The 23,231-nt window shown below is 45.7% G+C and overlaps 1 protein-coding gene across 7 annotated transcripts in view; it reads right to left on the bottom strand.

The window, feature by feature from the left end:
• Positions 1-23,231, bottom strand: part of KLHL29 (kelch like family member 29) — a 562,720-nt gene that overhangs the window by 33,839 nt on the left and 505,650 nt on the right. For all 7 annotated transcript variants that reach the window (XM_077311762.1, XM_077311771.1, XM_077311715.1 and 4 more), the window contains 2 exons: positions 21,778-21,958; positions 9,525-9,718 (listed from right to left, as the gene is read on the bottom strand). In XM_077311762.1, coding sequence (XP_077167877.1) covers positions 9,525-9,718; positions 21,778-21,958 — 375 coding nt within the window. The remainder of the gene's footprint in view (positions 1-9,524; positions 9,719-21,777; positions 21,959-23,231) is intronic.

The following is a 23,231-nucleotide window of genomic DNA, read 5'->3' as shown; positions in this document are numbered from 1 at the left end:
CTCCCTCAAAGGCCAAAACAGGCCTCTCCCTGTCTTTTATCAACAAGCTTTGGGATGCTGTGGGTGCCTATCAACAGCTGCTGATGGAACTGGTCTTTTAAAGCTACAGGTGCTTCTTTTATCACTTTTGGCTTTTTAAAGCTGCCTAGTGTATTTTTGTTTGTTTGTTTTAGATTTCACATTTTCCTGCAAACCTGGGGCCCTTTTCAGGTTTGTCGAAATATCTGTCTTGCCTGTCCACAGCTCCAGTCACTGGATTTGAGTATCTCAAGATATCCCACTTTGCTATTAAAATATAAGACAGCAGCTGCCATCTGTGTGGAAGAAGATAACGGCAGCAGTTAAATCTACATGGACCCAACCCTGATGTTTGAAAAGCATGTTGGTTCAGGGGCCAAGATTGCTTTCGTTCAGGAGCGTTCTGTTTTTTGCAAGTTCTCTCCTTGCTTAGAATCCACCACTCCGGCCCTAGCGATCTGTGCTTTTTAAACCTCATGCTTGGATTCATGAACGTGTTCTACATTGGGCTGCCCTTGAACGCAACATGGAAACTGCAGCTCTTCCAGAGTACAGCAGCCCTGTTATTTCCAGAGGCTAGAAGACGGGAACACAACTTGCCCATTTTAAAATGGCTCCATCGATTGCCAGGTTGCTTCTGAGTTCAGTTCAAGTTGATTTTGACACGTAAAGTCGGATTCTGGCCCTCAGCTTGCGGGCCTTCTAATGAATCCAGTTGGCTGTCATAGGAAGCCGTATTCTAGACCAGCGGTCCCCAACCTTTTTGCAATTGAGGACCGCCTCCGGGGATGGGGGGGAGCCAGCAGCCCGGGCACTACGCATGCGCGGCTGCTGCGTGCAAAAGCACATGCGCAGTTGCTGCACATGTATGTTTGTGCCAGCAGGGGGCACAAACGCACATGTGCGGCAGCTCTGCGCATGTGTGTTTGCGTCCGCCAGCGTGCCTGCGGCTGTGCTTGCCTCTTCCCCCCCCTCACAGCAAGAGGTTAGCCGGGTTGCAAGTGAAGCAGCCACTTTGGCGGCCGCTTTGCTCGTGGCCTGGCGAGCTTCTCGCTGCAGCGGGGGGGGGGGAGAGGCAGGTGCTGCTGTTGGCAGCCCGGTACCGAGGCCTTTGCAGCCTGGTACCGGACCGCGGACCGGGGGTTGACGACCCCCGTACTAGCCCATTCTGATTCCACCGTGCTTTATGCTTAGTAACCAATTTTAACAGCAAATTCGGTAACTTCTTGTGTTCACTGGATGCTTTTCAAAATGTAGAACCATGTATAGAAGTTTATAAAATAATACATGGCCTGGAGAGAGTGGACAGGAATAAATTTTTCTCCCTCCCCCATAATACTAGAGCTTGGGATCATCCATGGAAACTGAAGGATGGGAGATTCGGGACAGACAAAAAGAAGTATTTTTTTCCACACAGTGCATCATTGATTTATGGTGCTTTCTATCACAAGATGTGGTCATGGCCAACAACTTGGAAGGCTTTAAAAGGTCAGTGCATTTAGCCAAGCGGCTGGCATTTGGCCTGTGGAATCTACCAGAGCAAAAAGGATGGCCAAAGGCTATGCCCAGCACTCTGGATTTATTTTAAGAAGTTCAGGTGGGATTAAATTCGGGCCTAGAGCGTTAGCTGACTAATCAATATTTATATTTTGGGGGGTGATACTTATAGCCACGTGGGTGCTACTGTTAAAGTTTGGTCTAAGGAATCATTAAAATTTACACCATCTTCATAAAAAAGATTTAACAAATAACCATACCAAGTACAAGAAGGAACTGTTGAGTTTAAAGGTTGTTACACTAGCAGAATTTGCCCATGTATAGAATCTGTTTTACATGTTTAATTGTATTGCACATTTTATGTAGATATTAGGGGCCCAGCTCAGTGCATTCAGGAATACAACCTGGAAAGGCTGCAGACTGGAGGCCCTTGGTCAGGGAACTCACCGGCAGAGGCAGCTATACTGCAGCAGGGATCTGCAGTCTCTGAGCCTCGGAGGGAAGTGGAAGGAGGAGGGGGTGGTCTGGGGTGGAGGGCAGAAGGCGATTGGCTGGCCACTGGACAGGCAAGCCAAGTCGTCTTTATTATTACAGTACTAGACCAGTAGTCAAATTACAAGTTACATAAAAAAAATCTAGCATTAACAAGATAAAAGAATCATTGATAACTTAAATATTATAAAAAAAGATAAAAACATTCCAGCTATAAGAATCATTCTGGTTTTAAAACTCACAAGCATTATGTAAAGCAATTTAAGTTGCTCCGAATCCAACCAGTTTTTCCTTGTTTTGATTGCTCTCCAAGCCATGGATTGTAAGCCGTGGACAGGCAAGCCAGTTGGAGGAAGAGACACTCAGGGGTGGGAAAGCTGCTCTGAGTGGGTGTTAAGCGCTGAGTTGCACTTAAGCCATGAGACACGGTCCTCCTTCAAGGCCTTATCAGAAATATTAAGTGGAACAGATTTTTATCTCTACTTTTAACCAGAAAAGCTAGCTGTTCCGATGATACTAACGTATTTGTGATTTGCACGTTATCTTTGATGGAGAAGGTAGCAATATTTTTACAATCTGCCATAAGGTTGCGAACAAATTACAGAGTTAATATTTGTCCAGTATTGACTTCCGCAAATTGCATACAATGGATATATTAATTTTATCTTCTCTCTCATGATGTGCCAATAAAGGTATATGTGTGTAATAGGTGAGTGGACAAATTGATGGAAGACTCAGCTATCAATAGTTACTAACCTCTCCAGTACCAGAGGCAATATGCCTCCTTAAATCAGTTTCTGGGGAGCACAGGTGGGAAGCTGCTGCTGCAGTCTACCTGTTCTGGGCTTCCTAGAGAAAGCCAGCTGGCTGGCCATTGTGTGACCAGAACGCTGGACTAGATGGGCTTTGGGTCTGATCCAGCAGGGCTCTTTTTATGTTCTTCATGTACACATGGAAAAACTGGCACCTGGAATAACTTTTGGCAGATACCATCCTGTGTAGGTCCGGTTTATCCATATAATGCATGCTACGGGCCCCACAATTCCAGGGGCCCTGCATGATGTCTCCCCCCATGGATCAGGGCCGCAGGCTCTCTTCTCCCATCTTTTTCCTATTTAAGGAGACTTCGAGTTACACCCCAGTCTACTGTGAGTGGAAGGGTCCCTCCATTCCCAGTCTGGCTGTTCCTGCTGCAATTGTACTCCACTAGAGCTCCGCAAATCCTTAAACTGGTTCTGTAGCTACGGGCCCTGTGAATCCTTAAACCACTCCTGATCCTATGAGCAGGACCCAATATTACTTTTAGATCCAGTTTCAAAGACTGTTCATGGCAAAATTATTCTGCCTTAGCTACCCCATATGGCAACGCAGTTCTATAGGTCTGAAAGAACTGCTGGAATTTCAAAAGCAACACAGAGGCACTATTCTATGCTTTTCAATAATAATAATAATAATAATAATAATAATAATAATAATAATAATAATAATAATAATAATGGGCTTGAGATTATAAAATAGAACTGAACATACATTGTTAACATGGCTCTGAGTGTGTCCATTTGGCTCAAACAGCAGTGATAGAACATCCACACTGCGCATGCATACAAAGAGACATCCGATTTTCTCTGGCGCTCGCGTGAAGCATGATGGAAAACTCAGGAAATATGCTAGCAGAACTCTCACTGGAATATCAGCTGCTATTTACCAAGCTTTCAGTATATTCTTCCAAACACTGATATCCACTATGGGAGCAAAAAATGCCAAACACACCCCAGGACCTAGATGCAAATGTCATTGGTTCGCAGCATCTTTGCCCTTTCAAAGGTTGGGAGTGAGATTAAACAGCCCATCATACTTAAGACACCTCTGAGAGGCAAGCTGGAATGGTACACTGGAATGTCATCCGCCCATTAATGATGTTCCTTATCTGTAATTATCCGAAGATTCACAGCAACACAGAGTTAATCAAGAAAGGTTTCTACATAAGTCCATGTCATTGAAGTGGTTTAGTAAGGGTAGATCGGCAAGACCTATTCTTCCCCGAGTGGAGCTTCCAGAGTCGAGAAATGAGATTCCAAGGCTTTTGTTTTTTTAATCATTTGCTTCTAGCCTGCCTGGCTCTCTCTCTCTCTGCCTTGCAGGGGCCCTTCTGTGCTTCTCACCAGAGGCTAGAAAACCTTTCCAGCAGAAAACGGGGACAGGCAAATCTATGAGTCACCCACACGCACGTTACCAGACCTGATAAATATTCAAGGCATTAAAAATACTGAAACCAAATAAGAGTCTTATTAGTATTTATAATGTTTACCAGTGTAAAGAAGGCAAGAAATCCCAGGAAAGAATGCACTGCTTACTGTGGCTTCTTCTTGTTTTTCTCTAATATGAAAGGCTGACGAGAAGCTCGGAAACGTTAACTCTCAATTGCAGTACATGCAGTTCCTTAGAAAGTGAAATATTTTCGGTAAGGAAGGCAGAGGCCGAATGGACACTCAGAAAGATGCTTCGAGGTGGGATAAGGAGATGGCCATTACACAGAGAATCAGCTCCCCAAAATAGTAACCAAAAAGCCACTGGATTACTAATGTCTCTAAAGATTCCCCTTGATCATGAAAGAGATGAGACTGGATATTTCTTAAAAGATCTAGTTGACGGGTTAGGAATACCCCTGAATCCCACACTATTCCAGCAGCCTAAGAGCAGCAGTGGCTAACAGCAGTGGAAACCAGACACAATATAAAATGGAACTCATGGTGCTGAGATCTCTATTAGAAATCATCCCCAGCATTCCTCAAATCTAGTGGTGACATATCTCCACCCCCTGGCCTATCTAGTTATTATTGCTGCCATCTGGCCCTCTGGATAGAAAAGTTAAGCGTATTGTGGCCACTTGAGAGAATGATGAAAGCTCTTAGTGTACCGGATAAGAGTAGTGGCCTCTAATTTGGACAACCGGGTTTGATTTCCAATTCATCCACATGCAACCAGCTTGGTGACCTTGGGCCAGTCACAGTTCTCTCAGAGTTCTCTCAGCCTCACCCTCCCTCAGGGTGTATGTTGTGGGGAAAGGAAGGGTAGACGATTGCAAACTGCTCTGAGACTCTTTCAGATAGGAAAACGTGGGGCACAAAAAACCCAGCTCTTCTTTTTCCTGCCTAGGCATTCATCAGCAGGGCACTGCATTTTTGAGTCATGAGAAGAGATTAGCAAAGACAGAAGTAAAAACCAGAAAACCTACACAATGGCAGGAACGCCATACTGGCAGGGTGTAGTGGTTAAAAGCGGCAGGCTCGAATCTGGAGAACTGGGTTTAATTCCCCACTCCTCCACATAAAGCCTGCTGGGTGACCTTGGGCCAGTCACAGTTCTCTCAGAACTCTCTCAGCCCCACCTCCCTCACAGGGTGACTGTTGTGGGGAGAGGAAGGGAAGGCGCTTTGACACTCCTTCGGGTAGAGAAAAGTGGTATATAAGAAAAGTGGGGTAGAAAAACCAACTCTCCTACTTCTACCAGCGTTCATTTCGTTAGTATGCAGAGATAAAAACATCGACACGAGATCGGAGCTGACAGCCATGTTCAGAGCACTGTGACTGCCCTCTTTAAATTACACTGGTCTTCTTCCTACATGCGTCTTCTTACCAGTTACTTCCAATTTGCCAATTCCGCTCCCACCTGCGGGATTGCAATCTGATAATTGTCACTTGTACTTTGATCATCACAAGGATAACCTGCCACAACACGAGAGGCACGAGGCTTCGTAGAATGTTTAATGCCAGAATCACAAACACGGACGTTCTGTGCTATACCGACCTGTAAGGGTGATTACCTACCAAGCACTAGAGCGGTCTCTCTCTATCTTATGAAAAAATTCCTATTCCCCGTCCCCAACCTTTCCCTAGTTAATGTCCATTTGACTTTTACCTGGTTTTACTACAGATGAGTAGTTGGCTTTTGGCATTTGGCTTTAGCTTTCCTGAAATGCTTTGGTGGAAGCCAAATAAGAGCACAAGTCTACACTGACAGGTTTCTGTACATCAGAGATCTATAGTCCTTGTTGACAGTATGCTGACGGGGAATGTTAATGTTTCACCGAGCCAAAGTAAAATCTCATGGGCAAGCCCTTTTTCCTAACCAGCATCACAAGTAAATTTCGGTCTAACTAAAATACTAACAGGTGTTGATTCATTATATTTCGCTCTAAATAAGCTAGGCGTCAACTTCAAGTGGAACCAATAAGATGCCTTTTTCGTACTCTGGATTTCCCTGGATCAAAGATGCAGCCAAGATTTCAGACAGCATTTCTATGCTGCCACTTTTGATGGAACAAAGAAATATGCCTCCAGGTTATTTTGTGTGTGTGTGTGTGTGTGTGTGTGTGTGTGTGTCCTACAGGGTCCCCTTAAACAATTTCCATCAACTGGAAACAAAACACAGGGGCACTTCATAATCTGTTCCACATAATATATTTCTGGTAGGGCCTTGGAGGATTAGCGTGTCTCATGGCTTAAGTGCCACTCAGCGCTTAATACCCACTCAGAGCGGCTGTCCAGCCCCTGAATGCCTCCTCCTCCAACTGGCTTGCCTGTCTGTCCAGCGGCTAGCCAATCATCTTCCCTCCCTCACCCGACCAGCCCCTGCTCCTTCCACTTCCCTCTGAGGCTTGGAGGCTCAGATCCCTGCCGTGTGAGAGCTGCCCCTGCCTGTGAGTTCCCTAACAGCTGCCTGCAGCCTTTCCAGGTCTGAGAGGGAGGCCATTTGCAAAGTTCTTCCATCCTACTCCCCTAATCTTTTGCCCATTGTAGTCCTGAATAAAACAGGCTTGTCTCCTAGTTCCTCATAACTCGTAATTTGACAGGGAGAAGCTTGTTTGTGTTTTGGACCAACATGCCACGAACATGCAAGTCTCCATGTTCTCAAAAGCTAACTCAAGAGTAAGTTCAGCAAGAACACTGGAGGTTGGAAGACCTGTCCACTTAGGTTGACTTCACACCAAATTGAAAAAGAAGAGATCGGAAGGCCGAGGAAGCGTGGGTTCAGGAGTAAGGCTGTATTCTGGCCCCAGGTTCAGAAACCTGAGGGGAAAAAGCATGAGGCAGAGCTGTGCAGTCCAAGAGAATATTTCTGAGCCTTCAAGAATGGAGATCCAATACAAGAAAGCTTGCCGAGACAAGTGAATGCCCCATTTAGCAAACAGAATCGATGCACAGAATCTTGCAGTCTGAACAATGCTGGGAAGAAGACCAAAAGATAGCAGTGCGGACTTCCTCCTTTCAAATGTCAAGTAATATTTCAAAAGCTGGTCCAGAAATAGCCTGAAGGAGATGAAAGTTTTAGCGTTGAGCGGAATGCAACCTGAACATTACTGGATTCCATTCCACCTCACTGAATAGCGTCTCTCCTTTTTTACCTTTCGATTCCATTTAACGGGGCATTGGTGAGGTTTCTAATAAAGAAACCCTTCTAATGAAGAAACCCTTCTGCCTTGACCTCCCAAAGACCTGAGCCACTTCGGAAGATCACCACTGATCCCATAAAGATGTTCTTTAAACATCTGTAAAACCAATGGCTTGTTGTCTGTCTTTGTGCAGAATCACCCAAAGGCTCTGCTGTTCACTTCCACCTTCAGAGAACACTCTACAGACAGCTGCTAATTAGCTATACTTGTTCTTATGAAGTATAAATAAACATCCTTTCGTTCTCTGCAGCCCTGACGTATTTCTTTGTCATGGCACACAGCTATTTCTTTGCAAATTTCTAGCCTGCTACTGGATCGGGAAGGATGATTTCTCCAAACCCGTCTGGGTTGACAACTGCCAAGGCACTATAACGAGTCTTCGGAATGAGCTCCTTGCTTCCGCGGTGCTTTTGTTATTTGGGTAAGGAACGAGAACGCTTTTCTCCCCCTTTTCTCTTTCTGCATAATACATTCAAGCCTTGCAGTCTGCTCCGGGTACAGGAAAACCTCATAATGTCACTCAGTGGATTATATGAACAGCGGCACCGTACGCGTGGGACGGAGAGAGCCAGGAAATGGGTTTGTTTGCACGACTGTAATACATAAACATGATTGCCGATGCTTAACGTCCTCCTGCTGAGTGTTTCATGCTACATCATACGCATGTCATGTCACGTTAGGCTGAACACCGAGAGCCGTGAAGGAGCAGGGAAGGGTATTGCTATACCTACCGTTGAGGCAATGAACGAACGTGAACTTGCTCTTTCCTAGTGGCACACTTCATCCAATAGCATTTTTTTAAAAATCTGTAGCCTACTAGACTCTTCAGGCGTCTGTACTTTCCTTCAGGCCGATTTTGTACAGTTGGAGGGAAAAGTCACAATAATGTGGGTTTCCACCAGTTTTCACGGAACAATATGCTCTTGGGAAAGCATGGAAACAAATTACTATGTAGGGAAAATATCTAAGCCCTGCGAAACCTGGAAGAAAATTACTATGTGTGGAAAACGTCTAAGCATGCACACTTCTGGATCAGGGGGTCTGTATAAATGAAGGACTCCTTATTTGGATCTTACTTTACATATCTGGGGAAAGGAGGGACAGGGAGACAATGCCGACAATGGGTTTCTTTGCATCCATGTGGAGCCTGGAGGTCTAGAATTACAAGTCTTCTCCGGAATTACAACTCCTTCTCCACTTCTGGAGAAAATGACAGCTTTTGAGGGTGGAGTCTATTGCATTATTCCAGCCGTTCTCAACTTCTTTACCGTTGAGAAACTCCTGAAATATTCTTCAGGCTCCGAGAAACCCCAGAATTGGTGTGATCGTTCGGAATATGGCTGGGAAGCATAGCCGTGTACATACCCACCGAGGGCCCCTCCCCTTCCCAGGCCCATCATTGGCCATTTTGCGAGGGGGGGGGGGCAGGTCAATATGACCATATATGGTCATGTCACCTGATAAATGTTTAAATAAAAAAATATTTTAAATTAACTCCCACTCATTCAGGAACCCCTCCCAGGGCTGTCAAGAAACCCCAGGGTTTCACAAAACCCTGGTTGAGAACGCCTGCATTATACTGTACCCCACTGAGGCCCAAGGTCCCTCCACTCCCTAAACCATGCTCTCCCTAGGCTCCACCCCAAATCCCCATGGATTTCCCAACCTAGAGCTGGCAACCCTAGCAATGAGGACTTATTCTTATCAATGCTAGTTTCTTCTCCATCAATTTGAGTAGATGATTAGGAGGAGTAACCATTGCGCTGACATCTGCACTGTGCCAAATCATGTACCACTAATAACTTTAATCTGCACGGCTACCTCAATATATAAATATTTAAAATGAATTAAAATGAGCATTGTGACTGCATGCATGACTCTCTTTGGGCTGGCTGATGAACAATTTGGACGGCCTTAATCGTTCCACAGCGGCGTTTTCTGCTTTGCTCCAAGTTTTTTTTTAACAATTACGTGAGAGCCTCGTTTCCCAGAGATCCAGAGATGCTCGTTGCTCTTCCCAACCTTAAAAAAAAAAATGCACATTTCCAAAATGCCGTTTGTTTACCTATCATGGGCGACTCTATAAAACTCCACGCGTTCGTCTGAGGGACGTAGGACTGCAGGACTCCAGCAGCACGGCCGGCCTCGTTTACACCCCCAAAGACATAGATCTTTCCTCCGCAAACGGTGGCAGCTGCGGAATGTACAGCTTTTGGCAAAGGGGCAACTGCCTCCCATTGATTGGTGATTGTGTCGTACCTAAAACACAAAGACATATGGATGAACCTAGATGCCACCGTGACTGGCACACAGCAACTCCTAAGTCAGGGGGGAGGAGGGAAGCCTTTGCAAACACTCCTTCCAAGCCTGTCACAACACAGCCGTTCAAGCCGCGGACATCATTAACGTCTCTTCCCTGTATTTTAAATCAAAGATGGGAAAAAGGCTCAGAGAGGGAAGGGGGGGGGGGGAGAAAACAAAAATCTATTTTCTACGTATGCCCTTCGAACCTAATGGTATTGCAATCTAAAGAAATCCTGGATGCATCTTTTTTTGGGGGGGGGGGAGGGGTCATGATCACTTCTGCTAATTAATTTCTGTTAATTAGGAGAGAGCCAGGTTGTTCTTGCAAATCCGTGCTATCGCAGGCAACAGCCACTGGGGGTCGGCAACTCGCAATGCACTTAAAATTGTTTCACTGGAAGATCATCTGCTCTACAGACATAATACAACATGATGGCTCTCGTTGCCCTAGTTAACTAGCCATTAAATGCCCAGTGCTGTGGACGCACGAATTGCCTCTGCTGAATTTTCGTTGGGTGAGCAAAGCCGCCACCCTTCAACGCAGGAAAGCTGCAAACATTAATGGGAAAACTCCTGCAGGAAGAAGATTTTCCATCACGGCATCCACCCCCCCCCCCAATGTAGTACAGCAGATAAAGATACGCATTAGAGCGCCAAATTGGTTCTAAGGTCGTTGGAATCAGATTTAATTAAGCCGTTGACCATAAAGATGTACAGTTAATAAACCAAGGATGAAGACAATGTCACCAGTTCAGATACCTATTTTTTTTCCCCCAAGATAATATGGCAGCAATCCAAATAACTGTGACAAAAAAACGAGCCCGGGAGACAGTAAAAAATGATATGGTTGTTAGGCTGCGATGTTTTCATGGAATGGATGCATATCCAGCTGAATAGCAGATCTGTGAACGTAATGGCTGGAATGGCAAATTATAAGACTAAATTACTCTTCTCTCTCATTGGCTTTACGAGCATGCTCTCTCTCTCTCTCTCTCTCTCACACACACACACACATACACACGCAAACAAACACAGCTCTCCACCTAATGACACTGGAGAACTGCAGCTGACAAATAGGAAAATTGTTTGCATGTGTGATTCTCGAGTCAGGGCCTTCCTTTTCCTATAATGGGCTTATTTATTGTTAATGAAATCTTAAATGGTGCTAGTGTTGAGGAGGAGGAGGAGGAGGGGACTCCAGAGAAAGAAACTGAGGAAAGATGAACAGGAAAAGAACACATATTAACATCCTAAAGAACGGCAGGGTCTTAATTCCAAAGCTGTGAGTTATATGCGTTAGAACAGGGGTAGTCAAACTGCAGCCTTTCAGATGTCCATGGACTACAATTTCCATGAGCATTTGCTGGTAGGGGCTCATGGGAATTGAAGTCCAGGGACATTTGGAGGGCCGTAGTTTGACTACCCCTGTCTTAGAATATATACTCTGCATGATTTGATGACATATATGAGGAATATCCTGCAGGGAGCCTTGGGGATGTGTAATTAACATATTTTCATCAGAAAATTCCTGGTGTTTTTTTCAAATAATCTTTCCCTGTGCCCTGATTGGTTCAGTTGGAGACGTCCTCTGAGCACACTTCCTCCCTAAAAGCTTCCAGATGAAGAATGCAGTGAGTCGGTTAAACTGTTATGACTGTCTCTCTTCTTTCTCTTTACCGAGTTGTTTCTGTTCTCAAAAAACACCATATATTCTTTAAGCAGCTAGCAATATGAACGTCCAAATTGGAAGCACATTTGAAATCAAATAAGGGAAAGGGTATACAAGAAAGAATGCATGAAAGTCATTTTCCCCAACCTATTCTATATTGTTGGCTAAAAAACAAAAGAGAGAAATATAAATTTTCTACCTGGCTCATGCTTGGGTCGGACTGTATTTTTCCCCCCACAATGTTTAATTTCATAACCATGGCTTGTAGATTTGCACCAGGACCGTAAAAACTTGTCATGGATATCCAGTTTTCTAAGCATACACTACAAATTTGTCCTATGAGACAGGCTGCCAACCTCCAAATAAGGCTTGGAGATCCTCCCAGAATTACAGCTGATCTCCAGATGGCGTAGATCAGTTCCCTGGGAGAAAATGGCTGTTTTGGAGCATGGACTCTATGGCACAGACAGAGATACTTCTCTCCCCCAAACTCTGCCCTCCACAGGATCCACCCCAAATCTCCAGGAATTTTCCAACCCAGAATTGGCAACTTTGTACAATAATGCCTTTTAACTGGTACCAACATAGGATAAACATAACATTGATCAAATGTTTGCCCTAACCCAAGCCCATTTGATTGGTTGAAACGGGAGAGGTATTGTGGTGTAGTCTGCATGGGGCTTTTTACCCACTCCTAGCTCGAATAAATCTCTGCTGTCTTACACTGAATTAGATTTCCATTCTGATTTTGGGCACTTTAAATTTTCCCTCTGCAACATGCATGATTGATCCGGAGTGACCCTACCTTTCCCCTGCAATATCCAGAAGTGGATATAACATTCAATATTTGAAAAATCACCATCAGTAAATGGGCAGATTTCTGCTTTTTGCGAATTAACTTCCTTCTCAGAGTCTTGTAGCAAAGCAGTCTTCCCTGACTGGCCAGGGCGTCAGTTCAAAGACTTCCTGGTTCCCGATGGCAAGCCCTAACTTCTCACAGCAGAGAGTTGCTTCTTGGATTTATTTCCTCCTCCTCTGCTGTCTCCAATCCCCTCTCCCCCATCTCATTCAAGATAAGAAAGAAAGAGGCTCCTGCGGCGCTTGGCTCCCCTCCTCGCTCTGAGCTTCCCCAATCAAGTGCAGAACACTTTCTGTTTCAGTGGGGGGGGGGATAGAGGAAGACCCGAGTTCAAATCAATCTGAATTCAGCAGGATCCAGAACGGGAAAAACAATGTAAGTGAAGAATCAGCCCAGGATTTAGTATACTGATTAGATATTGTTTTGCCAAGCAACCTCTTAGACTAAAGGCTGCCAGTGGGGATAAGGAAAGCACTGTCAAATTTAAACAGGCCGAAGTGGCTTGACTCTCGGCTGATGTAGCCTTTGATGTTCTCGACATCCCTCCTAAAAACCTTTGCCTCCCTACCTCTTGAGCCATGTTGAGCAATGTTCAGATTTAGCTCCATTCTTCCTTCTAGCCATTGTCTCTGCTTATCTGCTTCACAAACAAGTAAAGGAATCAGTCTTGGCTTCTTTTATGCCTCCCTGCCTGCTTCAAGTATACAGAAATAGATCTCCTTTTCTGTTGTTGAATGTCCATCAGCAGAGTGTCAAAAATGGTCCAAACATGGCTGGCCTAATCTTCCAAAGGAGCCTGATGCTCCATAATTGTGTGTGAACATAAAACAACCCACCCTAGCCAGATGTTAGAAGTCCCCGGAACACTGTCATGTGGCCAGCTTTCCCAGCTAATGCCATCATATAGAACAGTGGTCCCCAACCTGCGGGCCGCGGCCCGGTGCCGGGCCGCGAAGGCCATGGCGCCGGGCCGTGGCTCCCTCTCCCCGCCCCCCCCACAGTAAAAAACTTCCCAGGCCGCAAGCTTGCGGCCCGGGGAAGTTTCTTACTGCGGGAGGGCGGGGAGAGGGAATCAGGGACGCGCCCGCGCATTGCACATGCGCGAATGCAGCGTGCGCGGCCAAAATCATGCATGCGCGACAGTTTTGCGCATGCGCGAAAGTGCCGCGCATGAGCGATTTCGGCCACGCATGACACATGCGCGACACGCAATGCGCGATGTGTGGGCGCGCTGCCCTGCCGGTCCCCAGCCTCAGAAAGGTTGGGGACCACTGATATAGAAGACATTTCTCCTTAAGCTCGGCCTCTAAGCAGTGCCAATAAGACAATGCAGTGGGCATTTCAACGTTTTCTTGTCATCCTATTTCGGCCCTACTCACTACTTCATCACTGTAGCAATCAGGACTCCATCTCTTTCTGGAAGTTACATTTCCCATTTCAACACCTTCCACAGCAGGGTATTAATACCTAAAATGGATCCAAGCAATTCCTCTGAAACCAGCATGGCGTAGACAGCAGGCAGCCATTGTTCTCTTAGGGCTGTCCTCACAGAACACTTTGGTTAGAGCTCTCTCAGCCCCACCTACCTCACAGGGGAGGTGAAGGGAAAAGTGTCTGTAAGCCACTTTGGACTCCTTCGATTAAGGAAAAGCGGGGTATAAAATATATAAATATAAATATCTTCTCTAAACCAAGAATGACTGTTGACATTCAGCAGTCTACCTCAAAACTCTTCATTCTTCTGTCAAAACAGAACACTTGATGATACAGGTTGAAAAGCTATTCTCTGTACTAGGGATGGAGAAACAGCTGGAGTGTAAGTGCCAAAAGCATCCAGATTCCTTCTTGTGAAACTCTGTGCTTTTATTTACTTCATTTATACCCCATTTTTCTTTCCATCAGGGACTCGAAAGGACTTACACCATCTCCCCTATTTCCAATTTATCCATACAACAGGTCCATGGGGTAAATTACAGGAGGGTACTGGTTTAGCACCAGGCACCAAGCTTTGGCTCAGTTTGAAGGCACCATTACTTTCCTTAAGCTACCAAAGTATGGATTTGATGTTGGCTTAGATGGGAGATGTTATGGGGTCTGACTGCAAACTGTGCCAGGTTCCTTCTTGCAAGAAGATGCAACACAAACTATAAAATACAACACTATAAATCTGAAGTCAAGGATTTAGAAAATGTTAGAGGTAGTTGTAAGTCGGATCACAGGAATTAGAGATGTGCCGTCAATGGCGACTGCTGACATCTAGAAGCTCTTCTACATCCGCTATTTGGGAAGCTATACCTGACACTGCAGTCTATGTCCCCATCATTGTAAAATGTTCCCGCAACATCTATATATTTAAAGTATCTAACCATGACTACCATATTGCTGTGATATTACATTCAAGAGGGCTTTTTTCCAGGCATACTAGTGCAAAGAGGGGAGTCAGGGGAGGTAGAAGAAGAAGAAAAGTTGGTGCTTATATGCCGCTTTTGTCTACTCGAAGGAGGCTCAAAGCGGCTTACAATCACCTTCCCCTTTCTCTCCCTACAACAGACACCCTGTGAGGTGGGTGAGGCTGAGAGAGCCCTGATATTACAGAAGAAGAAGAAGAGTTGGTTCTAATATGCCGCTTTTCTCTACCTGAAGGAGTCTCAAAGCGGCTTACAGTCACCTTCCCTTTCCTCTCCCCACAACAGACACCCTGTGGGGTGGGTGAGGCTGAGAGAGCCCAGATATTACTGCTCGGTCAGAACAGTTTTATCAGTGCCGTGGCGGGCTCAAGGTCACCCAGGTGGCTGCATGTGGGGAGCGCAGAATCAAACCCGGCATGCCAGATTAGAAGTCCACATTCCTAACCACTACACCAAACTGGCTCTTAACACTACACCAAAGTAGTACCAGTGTGATCTTGCAGAAAAACCCTGGAAGATCAAATTCCACTTTTTTGAGGTCTCTCAAACCAGCTCTTTCCTGGGAACTGGTAGAGTATAGGGAGGACACTTATCAAGAGGAACAGGAAGGCCCATCCAATTTACAGGATGTCTTTGTATCACTGCCCACATGATCCAGAAGTGATACTTCACTTCCGGGACGCCAGGGTGACACCAGGGTGTCTTGCAACCCTAGCTCCAGCCATGGTGGAAACATCTTTTGCACTAAAAGGCTTTGTGCAAGAGGTGCATTGTTTTCATTTTTAAAACCAGTTGGGTTGATGCTGGCACTTTGCTCTTGGAGAAAATCCCAAGCAAGCTTGGTTACATAAAAGCTCAAGCTATGTAGGTGCATGTATTTCATGCAGGTAGAACAGCCAGCTTATGGAGGATTGACCCTCATGCAGTTCAGGAATAACTATTGCATGGAATTTGTAACAAAAAGTGCAAACAGGTGAAGAATATGGAGAACAATTCTCCCTGGATTATGTATAGGTCCAACTCTCAGAACAGGAATATGTGTACAAAGACATACATCTGCACGTCAGGTTCAGATGTGCAGTAAATTATCAATGCAAAATGTCACGCTAAGGGATGCTTTGCATTATACAGTTTTTACACTGAAAAGCACTTTTCTAGGGGATCTAGTATGAAATCTTTGAGCCAAGATGGTCCCACACACCAATGTTCCACTTCATGTACAGATGAGGAGAAGCTAGGAATTGGATTCCGTGCAATTTTTTTTTTTGCTTGTGCTAGAACCCTTGTGCAAGTGGAAATAAAAGGAAGGTGAGGCTGAGATAGCCCTGAGATTACTAAAGAAGAATTGGTTCTTATATGCCACTTTTCTCTACCCAAAGGAGGCTCAAAGTGGCTTATAATCTCCTTCCCTTTCCTCTCTCCATAACAGACACCGTGTGAGGCAGGTGATGCTGAGAGAGTCCTAATATTACTGAAGAAGAAGAAGAGTTGATTCTTACATGCCACTTTTTTCCACCCGAAGGAGTCTCAAAGTGGCTTACAATTGCTTTCCCTTTTCTCTCCCCATACTCAACACCCTATGAGGTAGATGAGACTGAGAGTTGGTTTTTATATCCCGCTTTTTCACTACCCAAAGGAGGCTCATAGCAGCTTACAGTTGCCTTCCCTTCCTCTCCCAACTGTGAGGTAGGCGAGGCTGAGAGAGCTCTGACAGAACTGCTAGGTGAGAACAGCTCTTACAGGATTGTGACTGGCCCAAGGCCATCCAGGGGGCTGCATGTGGAGGAGGAGTGGGGAACTGAACCTAAGGGGTGTCCCATAAGTCGGCTGTGAGGATGACAGCACTTTCTGCTACCATTCCTCGGGGCTCTTGTCAGCATATGGCTTCAGTGAGCATGAACTGACCCCTGGATGTTCCAGAGTTTTCATTTGTGAATAGCCCAGCTCACCCCATATTGAGTCTGCCATGAAAACGCTAGAGGGCGTCACCCCAAGGGTCAGACATGACCCAGTGCTTGCACAGGGGATACCTTTACCTTTAAAGGTAAAGGTATCCCCTGTGCAAGTACTGGGTCATGTCTGACCCTTGGGGTGACACCCTCCAGCGTTTTCATGGCAGACTCAATACGGGGTGGTTTTCCAGTGCCTTCCCCAGTCACTACCGTTTACCCCCCAGCAAGCTGGGTACTCATTTTACCGACCTCGGAAGGATGGAAGGCTGAGTCGACCTTGAGCCGGCTGCTGGGATTGAACTCCCAGCCTCATGGGCAGAGCTTCAGACTGCATGTCTGCTGCCTTACCACTCTGCACCACAAGAGGCTCTACCTTTACCTTTACCCACATGTAAAATACACATGGTGCTTCAGTTTAGGTAATGTGGTGACTATGTGTGCTCTCAAGACATGTGGTTCTTAGCCTCCTGGTCTGCATGGACATAACATCGGAAAAGGGCTTGCCTGAAGAGTGATTTATAATATTTGAAATGTGCTATATAAATTCCAATTAACGGGATAGCAATGAGCCTCTCCATATTACAAAATTATCATTTTTATCCTTGCAGACAGACCCCGTGCGGGTTAGTTCTCTTTCTTTTTCCTCTTGCCGGCTTCTTAGCGGTTTGTATTTCTCTCTTCTCGCAATCTCATTATTACTGCTAGAGAAATCTTCTCCTCTGCAGCTCCTGCTGAGTCGGAAAGGCACTCCACATTATCAGCTCTCTGAATTGTAGCTGAACACATATCCTCCCCACACCCCCAGCCCTGTCCTCTTAATTTCTCTTTGTCTAGGTTAGCAGCTTGATGAGGGAAGGTTTTGCACCATCATTATCTGGGGCTCATATACCACACCTTGGCTCTCTTATATATTGTGCACGGAATACTTTTGCAGGAAAGGCGCTGAGGACAAAGAAAGCCGGACTGGGTCAGGCTTCTCTTTAGGTGGCCCCCAGGACAATTGACATTTTTAAAGCTACTGTCCTCCCCATATTTCTCCTTCTTCCAAGGATCTTCAGGCATACAAGTATGAGTGGAAGTGTGCAGCGGAACTCTCCCAGCTATTTGTACAATGCTTTAAAGATATCACGGCAGCACAATACTGTTGGAAGTATATTTTCAACACCAGGGATCCCTTTAAAAGCTTTTCTTCAGCTGCATGTAAAATAAACTGAGGCACATATTATATGCCGAAGCAATTACAACTCAAAAGGGCTGTAGAGTCTAGATGCACACTCTTTTGCATTCCTCCTTCTCTCAAATCGCTCTGCAGAAAGCAGAGTAATAGAGATAGCCAAGAGTTTAAGGCCCGTCAGAATAGCTTCGCCTTCCCTGCAGAGGAGGAAGAAACTGAAAATTGTGGGGGGGAACCTGTTTCCCTGATGGGTAAGCAAGCACAACTGGGAACTAAAATGTTACATTAAGACAGCTTGGAAAAATATTTTAACACCCAAATGTGGTTTTTTTTTTATGGTTTTATAATTGGGATAGAGCAATCATTCTGGCAGAGTATTGGGGCAGAATAGCAGCAAGAGAGTTTGCTATGAATCACAAAGTTCCCAGTTCAAATCTCATGCCTGCCATTAACTGACCAGGGAGGCTAAGGCTGGATTCAGAAAAATTACTCACATACAGCTAGAATAAAAAAGAAAAGAAAAAAAGAACCTCACACCAAACCTGGTGGTTTCCAGGCTCGCATGCAAACCTCATACCCTATATCAGGGGTGGCAAAACTGTAGCTCTCCAGATGTCCATGGACTACAATTCCCATGAGCTCCTGCCTGCATAGAGTGGGGGCTCATGGGGATTGTAGCCCATGGACAAGTTGGCCACCTCCTCACTCCAACCCCTGTAAATGGCTTGGGTAAATGTAGGTCCCATGATCCCAAACAAAGCTTTCCCTGGCGGTCTATCCGGCAGGAAAACTTGTTGGATTAGAATTATAGAATCATAGAGTTGGAAGGGGCCATACAGGCCATCTAGTCCTACCCCCTGCTCAACGCAGGATCAGCCCAAAGCATCCTAAAGCATCCAAGAAAAGTGTGTATCCAACCTTTGCTTGAAGACTGCCAGTGAGGGGGAGCTCACCACCTCCTTAGGCAGCCTATTCCACTGCTGAACTACTCTGACTATGAAAATTACATGTGGGTACAAGCTATGCTATGGTTAAAAATAGTTGTGATCACTCATAATGTACCAATGTAGCCATACGGGTTAACCAAAGTTAGGTTCCCCGCCCACCGCCACCAGGATTGTAAGCCGGTATTTCCAGGATGGAAACTTGATTCTCGTTAACCTTTATGGATGCACTTGTACGTCATAGGTAACTGGGAAAAAAAATGAAATTCTCTAAGCAGGAAGTCAACTTGAGCCGTGCCTTCAATGGACTGGAGTTAAATAAGACACTTGAATGCCATCCTCTCTGTGCCTCACTTCTTGCTCTTTAGGACTGTTGTGAAAGGTAAACAGATTATGTACATGAAGCACATTGAAATTCTAAAGCCCTGTAACATGCTTTTTGTTCATTTTTGGTTATGGCTGTTTCACACTGTGATGTTGAATTATGTATTTTAAAAATCTGATATTCGCCACCTCAAAATAGTATTATTAACAGGGAAGAAGATATTGCAGATGGAAGTGTATTAAAAATAAAACCATTCCCAGTGTGTGTGTTTACTTACTCAAAGTTCCTATGATGCTCTGCAATCTGAGTCTCAAAGGTTTAGGGCTGCAGGTAGGAGGCAGACACAGATCACCACTGGCTTTGCCTCCGCTAAAATATAGAGAGCGCGAATACTATTTTGCATACCCAGCCCTCTCTCCTACTCACGGAAATATCACCAGAGGGGGGTAGCCCAATCACCTTCGGTAATTACCCCTCATTTAGACATTGCACAGAGCTATTGGAGTTGAGGACTCAAATACTATTTCAATCACACACCGTCACCATTTATTAGTGGTTAGGAGTGTGGACTTCTAATCTGGCATGCCGGGTTCGATTCTGCGCTCCCCCACATGCAGCCAGCTGGGTGACCTTGGGCTCTACACAGCACTGATAAAGCTGTTCTGACCGCGCAGTAATGTCAGGGCTCTCTCAGTCTCACCTACCCCACAGGGTGTCTGTTGTGGGGAGAGGAAAGGGAAGGTGAATGTAAGCCATTTCAAGGCTCCTTTGGGTAGAGAAAAACGGCATATAAGAACCAACTCTTCTTCTCCCTCACAGGGTGTCTGTTGTGGGGAGAGGAAAGGGAAGGTGAATGTAAGCCATTTCAAGGCTCCTTTGGGTAGAGAAAAGCGGCATATAAGAACCAACTCTTCTTCTCCCTCACAGGGTGTCTGTTGTGGGGAGAGGAAAGGGAAGGTGACTGTAAGCAACTTTGAGACTCCTTTGGATAGAGAAAAGTGGCATATAAGAACCATTCTTCTTCTTCATATCCTAATATATATATTTATATTGGCCAAGATTTTAGCTTGTGTGTGGGTGTACATGGGCATGCTTGCTTCTTTTCCTGAGATCATAGAATTATAGAATCATAGAGCTGTCGCAAACCAACTAACAGAGTACCTGGAAGAAGCTTCGGTCCTAGACCCATCCCAGTCAGGTTTCCAGCCTGGCCATGGGGTAGAGACAGCGCTAGTCGCCCTGACGGACGACCTCCGTCGCCAGTTGGACCGAGGCGGGTCTGCACTGCTGATATTGCTAGACCTCTCAGCAGCGTTTGACACAGTCGATCACGAGCTTCTAGCTCGCCGCCTCATCGATGCCCTCCAATGGCTGATCTCCTTCCTCCAGGATCGTGGACAGAAGGTTGCAATAGGAGAGAAAACATCAGACCGCCGGCAACTTACTTGTGGAGTCCCACAGGGAGCGGTCCTCTCTCCTATCCTATCCAACATCTTTATGCGCCCTCTTGCACAACTGGTACGGAGGTTTGGGCTGGGCTGTCATCAATATGCCGATGACACCCAGCTCTTCCTCCTGATGGATGGCCGCCCTGACTCCCCCCCCCAGAAGCATTAGCCAGCTGCCTGGAAGCAGTGACGAGATGGCTGAAGCAGAGTTGCCTGAAGCTCAGTCCTTCAAAGACGGAGGTTCTGTGGCTGGGTAGGAAGGGCCCATGCGAGGAAGTGTGCCTGCCTGCCCTGGATGGAGTACAGCTCTCTACGTTGGTAGAAATCTCTCCTATATCAGTGCTACCTGCTTATCCAACAGCAGACCTAGCAACAGTCCTGTGTGTGTATAGATGGATGGATGGATGGACGGACGGATAGAGAGAGAGAGAGAGAGAGAGAGAGAGAGAGAGAGAGAGAGAGAGAACTCTATCTAGTTCTATATATCCCCAACCCCTGGTCCGAGGACCGGGACCGGTCCGTGGATCAGTCGGTACCAGGCCGCAGCTCCTCCTGGTCTTCCTCCCCGGCTGCTGCCTCGGGGGCTGCCCTGCCACTCTGCTGCCGGCTCACCTTTGGTGCTCTCTAGCGGCCACCATGGCTGGGGCTCCCGTTTGGCGTAGCACTGCGCAGCTGCTGCTGGCAGCATCCCCCAGCAGGTGGCGAGAAGTCAGGGGTGCCGTTGGGAAAGCAAGCGGAGCAGGGGCTCAGGCAGTGATATCCCTCAGCAAAAGACTACCCAACCCCCCGGGCCTCAGTAAAATTGTCAAGCGTTGACTGGTCCCCGATACTAAAAAGGTTGGGGACCACTGCTATATATCACAGAAAACAGCTAATGCTTTTTTTTGATAACATCTAAGTAACTCCTTGGATATAGTTATGCATGGGCCAAAATGTAACCAGACTTAGCACAGGTCTGGTTTTGCAAGTTCTCGTGCAACACCTAGAATTCTGTCTTTCCATATATTATAGCGTCCAGAAGCTGGTTGCGTAAGCTGAAATGCAAGTGGGACCACAGCAAATCTGACTTAACAGGAGCAACTACTGTGGCCTTTTTCTTGCATTTCTGCTTGTGCAAGAGCTCTATTAAGCACAAGCGGAAATTCTGCGCCGGACTCAACCCAATTTAGTTGAAACCAGGTTTAAAAAATACATTGCTTAAAAACTCCCTCTGCATCAATGGGGTTTGCTTTTACCTCTCCACGTGATCAACGTTTCCTGCTACGCCAAGGCCTCCAATGGTATAAATTTTCCCATCATACACCAGGCTGTTGTGTCGACACCTTGGGACTGTCATGCGGGAAACGAGATTCCAGTTATCGAGGAGAGACATGTAACACCAGACGTCGGACAGCGTGACTCCAGATTCCATGCCACCTGCTCCCAACATATGAAAGGGAGGGAAAGAAATCCAGGATGACTTTCGGGAAAAGTTGTTCTTGGGATACATTGCAGTGCAAGCCAGTTGTAACGTAAGAACAATTCCCAAGTGATAGTGGACTAATTAAAATAAATCTTTGTCAATAGCAAGCATCTGTTCAGATACTGTTGTTCAGTATCATTTATTTATACATCCCAAAGGGTATTTTGTGTAAAAGCCTGTCATGATGTCAGCCCAGGCAGGACATTTACATACGTTAGCGTGCCTGAGCAACAGTCATAAATAACCTAAAGTCTATCCAATGACAGTTGCAACTGCTGGGAACAGACTGAACAGCTTGCTCGAACCCCTCTGGTCTGAAATCTTAAAAACCTCATGCCGCTTAGCCAACTAAGGAAAAGGAGAGAGGGCAGGGACCTAAGAATGAAAAAAGTGTGAGTGTGGCAAAACAGGTGTTTGAAAACACATGTATCAAAAAAAGGACGCTCATTAGAGAGCTGAGATTGGCAGCAAAACAAGATTTCAAACCGGGCGTTATCATCATACAATGTATGAAATGGTTCACGTAGAGGAGGGCTGGCTGGCCAAACTGTGGCTCTCTAGAGGTCCAGCTGGCAGGGGATCATGGGAATTGTAGTCCATGGACGTCTGGAGAGCCACAGTTTGGCCACACCTGACCCAGAGGTCAATCTTTTACAGCCTGTGGGCACCTCGGGAAATCTGATACAAAGTGGTGGGTACAACCAAAAATGGGAACTCAGAAGTTGAGCTGAGGAAGACCCAGCAGGGCCGAAATGCATTTGGTCTTCTGTGCTGTTAGTTTTTATGAAGTTTTTATTCTGTTTCTAATTGTGCACTATAATAAATGATCAACAAGTTTTACATTATTTTATTGTACAGCTCACCAGAAGTTAAGGCTGGGTTGTGTTCCTTTTTTTGGTTTTGGTTTTACAACCAAAAATGACCACCCCAGATTGGCTGCTACTCTGTGTTTAAGATATTTGCAGGGGTAAAGTACATTCTATAAAGCCATTGTCCGCATTACAGTGTAAACGTCAAAATGGCGAAAAGCACCAGTGTGTTCGTTCCATTTTCTAAAAACGCTCATTGGGCACCAAGGAAGGCACTGGCAGATCCCATGTTAACCATAGGCACCATGGTGGGGATCCCTGGCATAGAGGCAAAAATAAAATTATATTACTTCCTAAAGTTAAACACTAATATTTATTTATTATATTTATATCCTGCCCTCCCCTGAGGCTCGGGGTG

Source organism: Paroedura picta, chromosome 1 (assembly GCF_049243985.1).
Source record: "Paroedura picta isolate Pp20150507F chromosome 1, Ppicta_v3.0, whole genome shotgun sequence".
NCBI classification, from domain to species: Eukaryota; Metazoa; Chordata; class Lepidosauria; order Squamata; family Gekkonidae; genus Paroedura; species Paroedura picta.
The sequence above is the reverse complement of the archived record's forward strand: the minus strand, read 5'-3'. Positions and strand labels throughout refer to the sequence as shown.